Consider the following 16,005-nt stretch of genomic DNA (forward strand, 5'->3'; position numbering starts at 1 on the left):
AACTGGAGAGTAGCAATTAGCCTAAAATGCACTCATGACCCACACACGCGTGCGCACCCCCCGGCCTCACTTTACTCTCCCATACGCTTCCTGTTTCTGAACCTCTTCACCTCTGCCTGATTTTGGAGATTGTGTGTGGGTGTGTGACTACAGGAGTGACCTGGGGTGGATATGTCCCATGAATTGTTCACTTAATGAGAACAGATATGCCCTCTTTTTTTTTCCTCTCTCTTTTTTTTTTTTTTATAATAAAGCCACGTCAGCGCAGCGAGCAGATGTCACGCTCCGGGCTTCCCCTTCATCGGCGCTGGCTTCCCTTCACCCTTTCCCAGCAGCTGGCCACACACATCCACGTGTGTTGCGGAAACCTGGATTTTTTATCGGAAATATCCGTCATATAGACTTTACTGTGAACTGGGCCAATACCCACCCCATCACCAGCAAATAGAACACATCCTAAAAAAGGACATCAAAATCTGTGCGAAAGATCATCACTTCTGTTTAATTAATGCTCCAAAATAACTTCTGACTGATGCTGACAAGAAGTAAAAAGCTTGCCAACACCGGTATATCCAACTCTACAATCAACCCAATAAAAGATTAAAAATATATTAAATGCCATAGAGTACTATACACTACATACAAAAAAACAGACTGAGATTAACAACAGTAAAAGGAAATATGTCTGCCAGGGCTCTTTTTGCATTGAAATGGGCAGAAGCTGCATGCAGAGAGAGAGAGGCAGGCGTAGGGTAGACACCAGAGTTAATGGCTCAGGAACTTCTCATCCAGTGACAAAGAGCCAGCTAAGCGCTTACTCCTCACATCCTATGAGCATGTAGAATAAATGACATCTAACCCGCCAATACTCAGTCTGCGCAGAGATACCGACACTAACGTGAGGAACGTTCAACTCTCACTTACTCTCCCCCTCTCTGCTCTGCTGACCACAGCATGAAGAGAAAAAGGAGTGCTTGTTCTCTTTGCGTTGAACAATAGATGAATCACGCCAGCACACACGCCCTGGTGCGCTGGTACAAAGTAAATCCATCTCCAACAGGGCTTCACTGAAAGCCCCGTCCAAGAGCCCAAACCACTCACACCGCATAAACCGAGATTCCCCTCACAGAAAAGTGTAAGAGAGCGTCTACTGTATACAAATATCAGTGTTTTAATGTTGAACATATTACATTGTTAATTTTTTGGGGGAGAAAAAAAAAAAAAGAGGGAACTTCCATTTTCCAGTGTACATCTTAGATTGCATCACAAAGCTTATGTTTGATGATTTTGATATTGCATAACACTTGCTTTCATAATTGAAATCACAAAGATTATAGACATGTTCATGGGAAGATTTTGTAATGATACACTCTGACATGAGATGATATCTGGTACTTGCCCTGCACTAATGTACCCTACAGTGCCCTGTAAAGCTCACGCAGCTGCCTTACTCTGTGCAAACTCACACACTTTTGCATGTGCACTAAAGCATGTGCTCACTGCTCTCATGCAAGTCCTTTTTAAACAATTTCAATCTTTGAAATCAAAGTCAAAGGGGTTTTCGATTTTTTTTTTTTTTTTTTTTAATCAACTGATGCTAATAATCGATCCAATTGAAAGGTTGGATCCAATTTATAGACAACAAAGACTGTCCTCTCTAGTTAGGATCACGAATGCAAACTGGCTGAACCCCCCCCCCCCCCCCCAGTACTCCTATATGAAATCCATGCAAGAGAGAAAACAAAAGCAGGTCTGATATCCCGCCACTCACCCCACTCCATCTCCCTCTACCGTGCTGTAATACAAGAGTACTACTTCAGGCGTCCCAGTGGGACGGAGCCCATCAGTGGGCGGATTGTGTTCCATCGCTTTATGTGGCGTTTGCTGTTAATAATGAACGACAGCAGCAGAACGATAGACCTCTGTGCCTTCTCATCTGCCGCAACGGTGATGCAGGCGGACAGGGAGGCAGGCTTGGCTGGCAGTGGTGAGCCAACGTACCCGGCAGTCCTTGAACAATAGAGGTGCCGTCAAAGGCATGCAGGCGTGCACAGGAACCCGCACATACGCACAAATCCGTCTTTCACTTATCACAGGGCAAGGCTAAGGTGAGCTAGAGGGCCAGGGGAGTTTATGGTGGGGGGGTGACGAGAACAAAGCAGTGTGTCTAATCAGTCCCTATTCACAGACCAAGGCCCCGATTCGTGATAATGATGTTTCGATAACTGTTTCAGCAGGTCAGCAATCCATGTCTATACCGACGGATGCTTTAAACTCTGCACGATTGATGGTTGGATGCTGAGATTAATCAAACAAGTGGTCTGTGCTAGCAGCAGTGAGATAAATCCTTAATGGTATCGATTTCGCTAGGTTTAACCGTTAATCAACTCTAAAGTGTGATTGCCACTATGGATATTATATGGCTATAGTTCAAAGTGTAGTCCATGTTTTCATAAAGGTCAGCATCTCTTACCAGTACGTGTATATAACTCAGCATTATTTTTTTGTGAGTTGTTCCTTTGTGTTGTCTGCTTTTGTGTAGTCTGCTTTAGGACACCTCTGACTCCCATGGTGTCCTTGCGTTTCTACAAAGGCACATGAAAGTATATTTTAATCATTATTATAGTAAACATATGTACTTTTCCTGCCTCTCGGTTGTCCGTGGAAAGGGCTTCCTTAGTTAGACTTGCAGGATGGGGGGGTAGGTCGGCACATCAGCAGAGATTGGGCACAGCCTTTATACTGTACTCATAAACTTCATTTCTGACTATACCCTTACAGAGGAGGCTGTGCTCCTTCATTGAATTTTAGTCATTTTGAGTTTTAGCTATACTGAGAGTTTTCCTTGTTGCCAGTAGATTCCTAGTTTGGATGTCTGTAAGAATGCATTCAGAAACAAAGTGTCTGAACCTATGAATAAAAAAAAGCTAGAGACCTCCTTTATTACAGGGCATCACATTGTACTAGCAGTTAGATATCCTTCTGGTACTGGGTGACTGCATTGTGTGCGCGCACGGATGTGCATGCTCTGTAGGTGTGCGATGCGAGTGATTTTTCTAATGCCAATAACTGGCTTCTTTGTTTAGCGGCGATGTAAAGAAGACAACTGAGACCAGTGTGCTTGCTGAGTGGGATGACTACATCTGGGCGAGCTCAACAAATTCAGCCAGCGAGCCAAACAGCACTGCGAGATTAATCCAGCGACGAGATTACAGCGCTTATGTGCACAAGAGAAAGATGTTTCAGAAAGATGCGTGTTAATCCATGTGGCACAGGAAACGATACTGAAATTCAAACAGTCCACACCCACAAACACATATGGGCCAATGCCTTGTACTTGGGTATGCATAGTTAATACCCCATATTTGATACTCTGCTAGTTCCAAAACCTCAAGGCCAGAGAGAATCAACACAAAAAGGAAAGAAATCCCTCCTGCTGGTGCGAGAGGCTGACAAGCATGGGGAACAGGAGTGTTGCCATAAGGGCATCAAATATTGAGAGGAGAAGTTACCTGTGAGGCCTGCCCTTGTTTAATGGATGAGTTTTCCTATCGCTCACAAAAGGGAGTGCCGTGTGCACACAAGCCTATCGCTGCGCACAGGTACACAGCTTCCCGGGACAACGGTTACGGCAAGGGCAAGCCTCTGGTCTCTCCGCACCCAATCGCTCCTCCATGCCTGCAACCACAGAGCCAGCAGGGACGTAGCAGTGGCACCGACAGGAAATGGGAATAGTGTGGTTGAGCATCAGTTTCCTGTTGAGTCTCCTTCTTTCCTCTGGAGAGCAAAGGGGTGACGGGAACAGGGGGGGAGGGGGGTGAACAGAACAGAGGAAAAAAAAAAAAAAAACCCCACAAAATTCTCTAAATTGGCAACGGAAGCAACAACATGCTTTGCTAAAAGGTCTAAAACTCTCGGGGCCGAATACACAAAGGATGTGCTAGCGCTTGGATATAAAAGCATGAGCGCGAGCAAAAAAAAAAAAAAAAAAAAAAAAAAAAAAAGGTAGTTGAACCAAGCTGGAGCTCTCCTGGGGCTTACTGCTCCAACATGGCCAGAGTTGGGTATTGTTTGCATGAATATTCAAATCTTTAGACACATTTGGGTTTAGAAGGGGGGGGGGGGAGATTGGGAGTTGAAAAATAATAGGCTGAAATCACAAAGTGACATTACAAAAAAAATTACATCACTACATTTCATGTGATTTACCTAGGATGAAAGTACACCATTATTGTAAAAGGTGCATTTTTGTTTTTAGTAGGATAGCGCATGCCTTCATTGCCACACCAGATAAATTCTCCTAAACTCTTAAGACATAGAAAGCAGTTCTGTTTCCCAGTTAAATCATTTAAATTGTCACCCAAATATTATAAAATTCCTAACGGACCCTTGGAATGACATCTGGTGCATCAAAATAAAAACAAACATTCCTAGTTATAACAGTGACACACAAAAATGGGCACTCCAATAGTGAGAATTTGCAGTGTGTGCTTTGTGCTTGCACCATCTGAGCATGCAAGTACGTCACCTTGATGACTGATCTGCGAGTGTTCTGACAAATCACAGTCAGTCATTCATGCAGTCTGCCAAATGACAACCATGCCAAAGTCCTGTGGTTCTGTCGTTTATGACATCTGTGCATCTGCCAAATGTCAGTCGTGTCAAATGTCCTGCAGTTCCACCATTAACTGCGTCACATGTAAAATTGCAAAGTAATTCTGCAAGTTAAAATATCACAGATACAAAACAGTTATCAAATTGTACAGACCTACTCAAGAATCATTCTCTCATTAGAGGAAAATTAGTATATGCCTACCTGCAATATGCCTACAAATTATATGCTCACAGGTGACCTATAGGATGAACACAGCTATACTGTAAATATGGAAGGGATATGTTCACATTTTAATGAACAGAAAAAAGAAATATGACTAACTCAAGGCCATGTGATATGTGGATCCTTTGTGAATGTTCAGAGAGACAAATCTCTGAACACCCACTCAGGCAGATAACTGAATCCTATGCATGCTTTAATTAAGCTGAAATTTAGATTTAGCTACATTTTCTGATATGGCAGCAAAATCTGCTCCCATTTCAATAATGCAAGAGAAAACCTTCCCTCTTGTGTTTCCTCTCTTCCAATTTTGACTAAAATCCTAATCACTCCCCTATCCCCAAGGCTTACCATGCAGCCTGTTCCCCCAAATCTACTCCTCCACACATGCACACCCCCCCCCCCCGCCTCAGCATGCCCCATTTCTACCAAAAGCGACTCGGAGGCAGAGAGAGCACAGGGGTATGGCCAAGGCATAAGCACAGCATGCTGTTTGATCTTTATCTGTACTGCTGCAGATCTATTCTGGGATGCGCCCAAGCTAAACTGATGATTTCCTGCTCTTCAAATGCTTCAGTGTGATGAGAATGGGGTGAGAGGGAAAAAAAGGCAGAGACAAAGAGAGAGAGCGCGCACACGCAAGCACACTAGCAGGAGAATCACAGTTCCTGCGTAGCAATGAGGGAAGCAAATTGGCAGAGGTGCCATGCAGAGAGATAAGGAAGAAAATGTAGAATGAGTGAGGGAGGAAGTGGAGGAAGAAGGTGGAAGGAAGTTTTGAGGGCAGGGCAAGTGAGAACCAGAATCACCTCAAGTCTTGAGAAATGGCAGCGAGCCAGGTTACAGAGTGTGCCGTCCACGGAGCTAAAGTGAGCAGTCTGCAGTCTCCTCACTGCTCCATCTTAAGGTACTTGAAGCTGTCTGTTCACTAAATGACTGTAATTTGCTCCAGTCTCTCACAGAAAAACACCCAAATGTCTTCCTACTATTGTAGGCTGCCACTGTACGTGCCGAAGTGTTGCCTTTGACATTTTTTTCCTCTCCAACTTTACTTTTTTTTTTTTTTTCCCCTTGAGATCAGGACCCTCTGTTGGTTTGTGAACACTCACATTCCCACCTTAAATTTTGCAAACCTCTTAATTCCTGGATTTTGAACATGTCATACGATCACACCCACTGAAAGAGACAGCAGGCAGCTTTACTCTGGGGGAGTATTTCAGAAAATGCTTTTGCAGTTGAATCCAGCTAGTCATTGACATTTGCAGAAACTGTTTGAAGTGCATTTTCACAATGATGGACAAAATAAATAAATAAAAATAATATAATGGGATGGCACCAAGAAGCTCATGGATATTACACGGAAATTGTGTGCACGCCGAAGAAAGAGCAAAGCAAAGGCACAAATCAAATTAAATGCAATCTGAACTTGAGAAGTGGACTGCTGCCAAATGTTTAAGGGCAAAAGTGCGATTCTGGTTAAAGTGGGACTGGGGTGGGGGAAGAGATGCATAGGAAATTATGCAGAAATGTACAGTCGTGCCAGATAAACTTGAACTGCAAAGTTTGAGAGACACAGAGGAAGCATGAGAGAAAGAAAGAAGAAAGAAGCCAGTGAAGTAGAGGCATGAGCTTGGTAACATCCTTTGGCCCTCATCTCTGTCTGGGCAGGAGAGAGTGCAGCTGCCATGTCGCGTTTCTCTGATGTTCTCGCTCCAGCGGTACACAGCACTATGGGCTAGACATCTCCATGGTCTTTATGATGTTAAGATAAAACTCCGGGTGTCAGGGTAGCGCGACCCGGGCAAGCAGATTCAGTCATCAGCAGGGGGAAATGTCAACTGGGGATTTCACGTCACAAATCACTCTTTGCAGGCATTCCCTTAAGAAGCAACTTCCTATTCCGAGGAAATGCCACAAAGGGCAATTATGGAAAATGTCAAGCAATACATCTCCGTAGCCAAGCAAGCCGTCGTTTGAAGCGAACCGTTTTCTATGTTCCATATAAAATGGTATTTTTCAGACTCCCTTGTAAGTAAAAGCAATTGCTCATCCTATCCGCTCTCAAGCCTAATCCCGGGTCCAGGCCACATGGCGTGACAGGTACACATCATGCTCGTTAGGCCGGGGAATTTCCCTCTGTGGTGAAGGATGAGCAGTACTGCAGCTTGGCTCTGTTCCGCTGTCCGTCGAGCGAGGGGCCCCGTTGGGGCTGAGGGGCCAGAAGGAGGGCCTCGGCTGAGCACACCCTGCTATTACGCGGCCCGTGCGGGATGGAGTCAGCCACTCGCCCAAACCACAAGCACCAGCAACAGTTCTGTCACCATGGCAGCTGCTCTGCATTTTCTACACTGATCGACAAACCGATTGGTGCCTTGGATCTGCAGACAGAGCTTTTCAATGCGGCCAGTGCTTCTCTCCATTTCTCTTGGGGTGATTCCTGCCAACACAGTTCCAAGCTTTATTTTGTCATTCGTCATGCAACGTATTTAGCACTAAAGCTTCTTTCAACAAATGTTGTTTTTATGTCTATGTCAGGAGACTGCCGCAAGCTCTAAATACGTGCGACATACAAATATCAGACTTCATCTTTCCCCCAGCATGCATGTCACTAATTGTGACATCAGCATTTTTATCTTAAGCCAGGAAACTCAGCTGACCTGAAAGAAAACGCATCATAAATCCATGTTACGAAAATGCGAGAGACGCCGTAAATGGGGTTTCAGCGGCAGTTTCCTGCTAGAACCAACTGCCAATAGCGCGCTGGAGTGAACTTTCAGAACTTCCTGCGCTCACTGATTTGATTAGGACGCGAAGTACCTTGTCACCAGAGCATGTGCTTCAAATAGGCCAAGCTCTCCTCGGGGACTGCACGCCCTCCTGTATATAACCACCACGGAGTCAGGCTCCAGACAGCATCAAGGACATAAACAGAACATTTCTGAAAAGAAAAGAATTTGATTCTTTGCAGCAGTGACCTTCTCTCTTCACCTCCATTCAGATGAGAACATGACGGCATGAAGAAAAGCTTCATCCATCAACTCCGGTTTCTGCGGCGCTCCCCCCCCGCTTACGCCCGTCTACTGGTGAGGAAAGCGCCAACGGAAGGAGTGCGAGAGCCACAGGCATGCCACTAAGGACAGGGTTGAGCCAGAGACGCCGTGCCGAGGCAGGGGGGCTCGGTCAGAGAGAGGGAAGCACAGGGACCAAAACCCATAAGGGAGGTTCAAGGGCCGTTCAAACCAAGCCTTGGAAACGCGGGCAGCAAAAACAAAACGGCATCCAAGTGAGCTTGTATATATGTCTCAGGGGAAGACACCAAGTTGCATTCCCAGGCTGCAACACCGAGACAGCTTCGGAAGTCTTGAAACACCGGCAGGTTATAAATAAATCGATCAGCAGTGATGTCGCTGCGTTCCAAGCTCCACTAGGTCTCTGACGTGACTGATCAATAGACAACTCTTTGGTGTAGCACGTGAGGAAGACGGTCAATGCATGCAGGACATCGCTTAATAGGACAACCAGAGGAACAAGCAAAGTCACACGAGCAACAATGCAACATTTAGCGGATGTCAATTTGTATCCATTATTACCTTGCAATTCAAAGAGTACAAAAGCAGCAGAGCAACGTTTGCGAGCCTTGAGTCCATCTTCAGCAACCTTGCTTTTGTGACTGATGGTGTTTGAAAAGAGGTCACAAGACATTCTGTTGACAGAACAAGACTTAAAAGGATAAAAGTGCCTTGGAGGAAAAGATAGATTAGTGGTGTACAGAAAGAATGGGGAATCTGAAGTCTGAGCAGTAAATGTCATGTATTACAGACATGCTCTGAGTGAGAAGAGAAACAGCCACAGCCTGACTTAAATTTGCATATACAGTTACGGCATTTAGCAGACATTTATCCAAAGAGACTTGCAATTATGTCTGAATACGACTTGAGCAGTTGAGGGTTAAGGGCCTTCCTCAGGGGCATGTTGGCAGTGGTGGTGGACTGGCAACCTTCTGATTACTAGCAGAGTACCTTAACCACTGAGCTACCACATTAATACTTGACCTTTAAATGGTACAAATATCCACGTAACTACACATGGATATTTGTACCATTTATATAATTTGTATGCAACATGTGCACACCCTCTGCACAAGGACGTGGACCCCAGGAGATGGTTGGGTCCTAGCGAGTGTCCCAGTAAGCCGGTCTAGAGTGCCAGCTGCACAGCTCATCCCACACAGCTTCTAGAGCACCTGATTCTGAGTGGGTGATCTAGAGCGCTCCTGGATCAGGCGCTCCTGTTCGTACTGGAGCACTCTGCCTAACCTTAGGTGCCCTGGCAAGCAGCAATCATGTAAACAGTCAGCATGGGTCATCTTGGATTAGCCTGGTCTTGGGTGGGCAAAGCAAATACACTGATGTTTTTGGCTTTTTGCTGTGTGTGTGTGTGTGTGTGTGTGTGTGTGTGTGTGTGTGTGTATAATCAGGGCAGCTTTAAAGTCGTCCTGGAATCCCTTGCCTGAAAATCCGTCAGGCCTTTTTTTGTGGTGAGGGTGGCTTTGAATGTTTTGAAGATGGCAAAAACACTGGGAAGAGCTGAAGCAAGTTAGTTATTAGGGCAAGGAAAGCAAATTGAGGATGGGGCCCAATGCAAAAGAGTAGCACCTGTGTCAACATGGCTCCCTGAGCCATATTTACTGAAGCTGGACTGCAGCCTCTTCCAAAGACACTATAGGTTTACAGAGAAGATGAAAGAAGACAGAAGGCAGGGGATGGAGAGCAGCGATTTAACCTGAGGGCACAATGCAGGCAGATGGGCAAACTGCTGTCTCTGGCACACTTGGAGCTCATTAAAGGACTCGCACTGGGAAAAAGTACAAAAGAACCCCCAATTTTCTATTAGACTTCCTTTAGTAAATCAGGAAGATAAAGAAAATGATAATCTCATGACATACTTGGTACAAATTCCAGCTTCCCCAAACGAAAAATGTAATTAATCATAATAAACAAAAAACTTTTAGTCTGCAAAAAGGATTATTATGAGGAATTTGACTCTGTGTGAAGAACATAGACTGGACAGCTAGTCCCTGGATATCCCAGCAGACAGAGGCTCGCTTCTCCCCAGCCACACTGACAGCTGGCATGCTTTCACCTCACAACTGGGTAGGCCCAACTCTTCCTCTCTCCCCCCTCACACCGTGGCACGGTTTGCACCCTTTCCCGCAGCTCCTAAACACCAAAACAAAAAGCCCATTCAGTCCAAGGGGGAAGAACTGGCGCAGGCATGTGCAGTTCAAAATATATACCAAGATAAGCCTCCCGTGGCTTTCCTCGGTCTTGTAGACTTGGGCTCTTACTGCATCTCCATCTTTATGTCTCCATGCTTCCAAAAATGGTGAGGACTAATCCTCAGTTCTCTGCACTTGCGAGAGCCCTCCGAGGGAGCGGAAGGAACGCAGGGCCCTGGCCAGACCAGCCCTGCAGCAAGCTTCATCTTCCAGACATGCATTCGCACGAAGGGCTGGACCACGCAGTTCACGCAGCTAATGCAAATGGACATGTGCACATGACGCCACTGTGTACAATGTGTGCACTGGAACACATGACCTCTGCAGAGAGAGCGAGTTGTGTTGCACAGAGAGAAAGGTAATGCTGATGTCTGCCCTCATTCTTCCCACTACACATCCACTTAATGAAACAGCTACCCATTAAAAAGGCAGAGGGCATGCAGCAAGTTACTAACATTAGTGCATCAGTAAAATGGACTTTGTCACTGAATGTTTTCCATTTCATATGACGGTCACTAAGGCAGTCTTACATAAGCAGAGTCCTCTCGATTCAGCTGCAGCAAAAAGATTACAGCCACAACAAGAATTTTACATGTAAAAAAGAGGCTCAAGCTTATGAAAGCTTATGAACTAAAAAAAAAAACAAACAAACAAAAAAAAAAAACAATTTTTTTCCCCCCCCCCCCCCCCCTCCATTGGTCAGGGACAAAATGGAGTTCAGTGTGTGTGACTAACCATGTGAATTTTCAAGTGAATAATACTGGTTAAAACTAGAAAATATTATGTAGTGTTCCTTTAAGCAAACATGAGAATGGCTTAGATGTATACCAAGCTAAATGGACTGATCATGCTGCTGAAGTTGCAATTGAAGATTTGATGAATCTTCAGTTCAATTCACCTGAAGCCAGGTCATGCCCACTGTCTACATGCCATTTTATATTATGACAGCAAAAGATAAATTTGCTTCTCAAATTACATTTGCTTCTCAGACATTACACTGAAAATCTGTCTAGTGGAAGTTACGCTGGTCAGATCAAACAGATGCATATGGATCCCGAGGCTTCAGTCCACATCTAAAATGCACAGCTGAAGGGGACATAAAAAGGTGATAAAAAGCATTCATCTTCTTTACTGGTGATCATATATAGCTGGTGAAAGGGTATACTGAGAAATGGTTTCAACTGGTCTGGCCTTTTCATACCCATGACTTTATAAAACCTCGGTCCTGGGCCATCACACACCAGCGCAGACAAAACCAGATTTATGGCACGCCGTCCTCCTGCGCCAAGGAACTGTTTATCACCGCCTGCAGGATTCGTGGAAAACAGGCGCAGGAGTCACATGAGTGCGACCTGAAACAGTGCGCTCAGACCCCAGGCTTCATGCAGGCTTGGTATCGCTCTGGAAGACATGGGGATTTACAGAAACATGCTCATTATTCTGAACCAGTAGGGGACAATGCCATGTCTTCTTTTCGATATCATAGCTAGATATCGAAAACTATTTAAGGCCATTCTGGTTGCTTTGGCTTTACAGAAGAAAAAGTTCAATAGGTCAAGGGTCACCAATTTATCCCCTCTAAGCACAAGCTTGTATCACACTGGAAAATCCCACAGTCCAACACAAATAAGGACAGTGCTAACCAAACAACTCAACACCATGGCTATTTTTTCCAGGTTAAACTAACCTTTTGCTTATAGAGATCTGCATGCTTGATTGTTTCTCTTGCATAGCAATGCTTATAACCTCCCACCATGTTATGGCTATAAACCACCAATTTAAAGTGCATCCTGGCTCTGGAAAATGACTTAAAATAGGGGCCATTCGTCTCTGAAACATTAAAATGCTACAGCACTGCAGAGATTAAACATATCAGCCCTGTTTATCATGTGGCACTTGACCAGTACAACACTCACGTATTGGGGACAGAGTCGACCATCCATAAGGGACCTGCCACATTTCCCCAAAAACCAAGCCTGCCATTTATATAGAGTGAAGAGGAATGCTTTATCTACTTAACAACTGAAAATTTTAATTACTTGATTATCATATATTCCTAACCAGACTGTTTTGTTAAATCTTCTGTTATAGACTCCTGCTATTCATAACATGACAAGTTGGTAATGTGCTTTTTCTCCATTTTAGAAAGAACCAATTGGCCTACGTCCATCTGGGTTCACAGAGCCCTCTGGGTTAGAAAACCTTAATTGATGTAATATCTTGAGGGCCTAATCATATTTTATAAAGGTTAACTAGCTGAAATTGCTCCACCACATTTATTTGCAGGCACCATGGAGCTGAGATGGAGTAACGAAGCACAGGGCCAACGAGTGTTCTGCCAAAATGTCAGTAGAATCTGCACCTCCCTGCCACAGGGGAGAAGGGAGTGTGGAGGAGAAATGAATGAGGCACAGCTGTGCAGCTCCGGTCACAAACTCAGAACTTAGCACGAAGCAGAGTGGGTGGGAAAAACAGTACATGAGTGCCTGCCAAAACAGAGGAGGCACATGGGAAAGAGAAGGATTCTTCTTTTTTTGACTTTCAATAAAAATGGACTATTCTGCGTCAAAGCACAGGGCAGTTTTATGGCTTAATCAGCACGGCTCTCAATCTGCAAAAATACAAGTTGTAAAATGACATGCAAGAAGAGATTCAACTCAAATCAGGAATAATCAAGATATCCCTTATGCATAAACGATCTCCTAAAGCAAATCGAAACAATGTTCTTTTTGCCGTTAACATTTCCTTTAGCACCAGTTCAAGGGCGCAGCAGGTTATCTGCAGCAGTGTGTTACTTTGTCCTGTCCCCTCACTAAATATAGCCACAGAAATGAGGCCCTGAAGCCTGGCCTGCACGTATCCCTGCCGCAAACACGCCGACACCAGAGGAGACGTGCTCACGCACTCGTCTGGGCCACCACCAGCAGAGATCCAGGCGCGATCAGCCCACCGTTGCTGCCATTAGCACACCTCAGTGGGCTTGATTAAGGGACAGCGTCCAAAGTAACAGCCCCAATTAAGCACACTGCAATGCCTCGGTGAGCCGAGCCTCTCAATCAAAGAGGTATAATGTGGACTTGAGACCACTGTTGGGAGAGCAGGGCCAGTGTTGGAAAGAGGCTAAAAGGGACACATTTGAAAAGAAATATATATCGCTCCTAGTTACATGCTTGCAGGGAACTGAGTGAGGTATACTGTGCAGCACCGATATGCAACAAGTGTCTAGCATGACTGTCCACTGTAGTAAGAGAGAGAGAGAAAAAGAATCATTGATACAGCAAAAGGGGTTCACCTTTGGCAACAATATCATGGTGCCAGCCAACACTGGCACTACTGTTATGTTCAACTCAATAAACAGGCCTGCCCTTAATATGTAGCTTGCATGTTGAAATTGGTACAGAAAGTGATAGCCAATATCTAAGTAACCACATCTTTATAAATGCCAATCTTTGGTCAATTAGACCTGATGAGGATTAGATGAGGGTTGCCTGCCCTTTTTAAAAAAAAAAAATCGGTAATGAGAATCGTTAGGGGCTGACTTAATGAAAAGCCACATTGCCGTGGCATCCACGCAGATTCCAGAATCCTGTTTCCTCAGTTCCTCGTGTTCTTCTGCTGGAGAGCAGGCCTCACGAAGCCTTTTGAAGCCTTAGTGGAAAAAAGATGGGAACAGACAGAACAGGGTTTTCTGTAGGCATATTTCAATCCTCGTATCAGGGCCACCCAGCACTACGCAAATGAAGCCAAAACGACTAGGTGAGAATAGCCTGTGCTTAAGGTGTCATTTGTCTTAATGAGCTCTGGAATGTATGATGTCAGTCTCCAAATGATGCCTTTCATTTTAATGACATTCAAGCGTGTGGGTGGAGGTGAAGTGTGAGATCTCATTACCAAGTCATCGCACTTCATAATGTTCTGTGAATAGAGATATTCTTCCATTTCCTTTTGTGTTGTACTAGCAAATGGTTATAGGACTCTGACAGCTGTCATCAACTTTATATCCCATTACTGAAGAGCAGCTGATTTACTGGTAGCGAGTGCTACAATTCCTCGTTTGCTTGATATCACATTGATGGTATCTGTGGGAACAGCAAAGCCCTGGATCCTTCATTAATAACGGATATGCTCTAATCTCTTTCATCTGCCATCCCTTGCAAAGTGCGATCAAAAGGAATGCCATGACAGGATTCCAACACTTAATCCATGCTTACTTACTTTACCGATGGGACAGGGATAAGGCAGCTATTTTCTCCCGGCGGAGCAGAGTCTCCTAAAGTCTTGCAGCCGTTGTCACTAAGCATGCAGGGCGTGGCCTTCCTCATTGTGGCTGACCTTTCTCATCCACATTCACTATATCTTATTCAGTGTCCGGCGGCCTCTCTTTTCTTATGTCAACACCTGAAAAAAGCTGACATCTTGATACAATTAGCAGTACTAAGGTAACCCTGAACTCTTAGTTTTTTTTTTTTACCTTCTTCCTGCCCTCCATCCTTAATGTTCACCAGGCTAATTTCTGGGTGTAAAGAAATCTTTCACAGCATTAATCAACGATGTTCTATGGGGAGTCTCTGGCATTGGTAGGCTGTGTGTAGAATGTGAGCCACCCAATGCAACGATCAATAATTCAAGAAGAGTGTGGTTTTTGCCCTCCGTTACAGTGCTACGGAGTTGTCCTGTTTGTCACACTTGGCACAGACCACTTAAGAATGAGTTATCAAAAGCATGAGTGGTGAAAAAAGTAGTCCAACACACTGAAGAGACCATGCCATACACTCAGGGTAACCATCTTGGGACAGACAGTTAGCTGTCTGACCTAGTTAGCATACGAACACCCACAATTCTATGCCACTCCTCTTCCAGTCTGGCCACACGCATTGCTAGTCCAGGCAGGCACAGATACAATTAACTACATTACAAAAAAAAAAAAAATTACCTCTAAATGGCAGATTTATGAACATTTCCCCCACCTGATTCATTCCTTTCACCTAAAATGTTTGTTCATTGGTTAGTGACATTTATCCTACATATAAAATTGGGAGCGTCCCTCAACCATTATCAATTACAATATTAAGTTGACAATTCTCACATTATTTCCACAATGTTTCTCCACTAAACCTGCCCACAGCATGCTGGTGAACAGCAACGTATATATTCAAAATTCATAATCGAAACCAATTCAAATCCCCTTCATATTTTATAGTCCACGGTCCCCCCCGTATAAAACACATGGCTTACGCATGTTAACACTTACCCCCTGACGCACAGGCCCCTGGAGGCTGGGGCCCTACAGGTGTTGGAGGTACAGGCCTAGGACAAGGCTTTCCTGCAGGTAGGCCCACCCTCACAACCCCCACGTACTCCACAAAGGTGCCTGGGAAGTCTCCTTTCTCCTTGGTGCGCTCGTTAGTGCCATGGAGCCAGCCTTTGGGGTCTTTCTCGTCTCCATCCTGGTAGTCGGGTGTCAGGATAGCCAACTTGCTGACGGTGAGGAGGTCTCCAGCCTGCAGCGAGATGTCGTCGCCCCTCTCTCGCTTGTACTCAAACAGTGCACGGTACTGAAAACTGTCCGAGCTCATGACGTGCAGCACTTTACATGGGCGTTGAAGCGCCTTCTGGATTAGAATTCTTTAAAAAAAAAAATTTAGTTAAACAAAAAACAAAAAAAACTCTGCAATCCTAAATTAGCAAATTATGTCCTTGCAGAACATCCTGAGAGTTGGAGAACATTTGGATTAATTTCTCGCAGAGGTTACGAGCCCATATGGTTGGGAGGAGGCCACTGGCACATGCTTCCCCAATGCGCCCAAGGAATGCCTGACAGCCCGTAGTGCTGTATACAGGAGTTTTAATGACACTATGGATAGCAGGTACAGTAGTAACCCCAGTCCCATTA

At 44.8% G+C, this 16,005-nt stretch overlaps 1 protein-coding gene across 1 annotated transcript in view; it reads right to left on the bottom strand.

The window, feature by feature from the left end:
- Positions 1 to 16,005, bottom strand: part of LOC118241022 (phosphatidylinositol 3-kinase regulatory subunit alpha-like) — a 38,905-nt gene that overhangs the window by 22,032 nt on the left and 868 nt on the right. The window contains exon 2 of the mRNA XM_035524015.1: positions 15,364 to 15,737. Coding sequence (XP_035379908.1) covers positions 15,364 to 15,688 — 325 coding nt within the window. The 5' untranslated portion in view covers positions 15,689 to 15,737. The remainder of the gene's footprint in view (positions 1 to 15,363; positions 15,738 to 16,005) is intronic.

The sequence above is a fragment of the Electrophorus electricus genome, chromosome 3, assembly GCF_013358815.1.
Source record: "Electrophorus electricus isolate fEleEle1 chromosome 3, fEleEle1.pri, whole genome shotgun sequence".
Taxonomy (NCBI): domain Eukaryota; kingdom Metazoa; phylum Chordata; class Actinopteri; order Gymnotiformes; family Gymnotidae; genus Electrophorus; species Electrophorus electricus.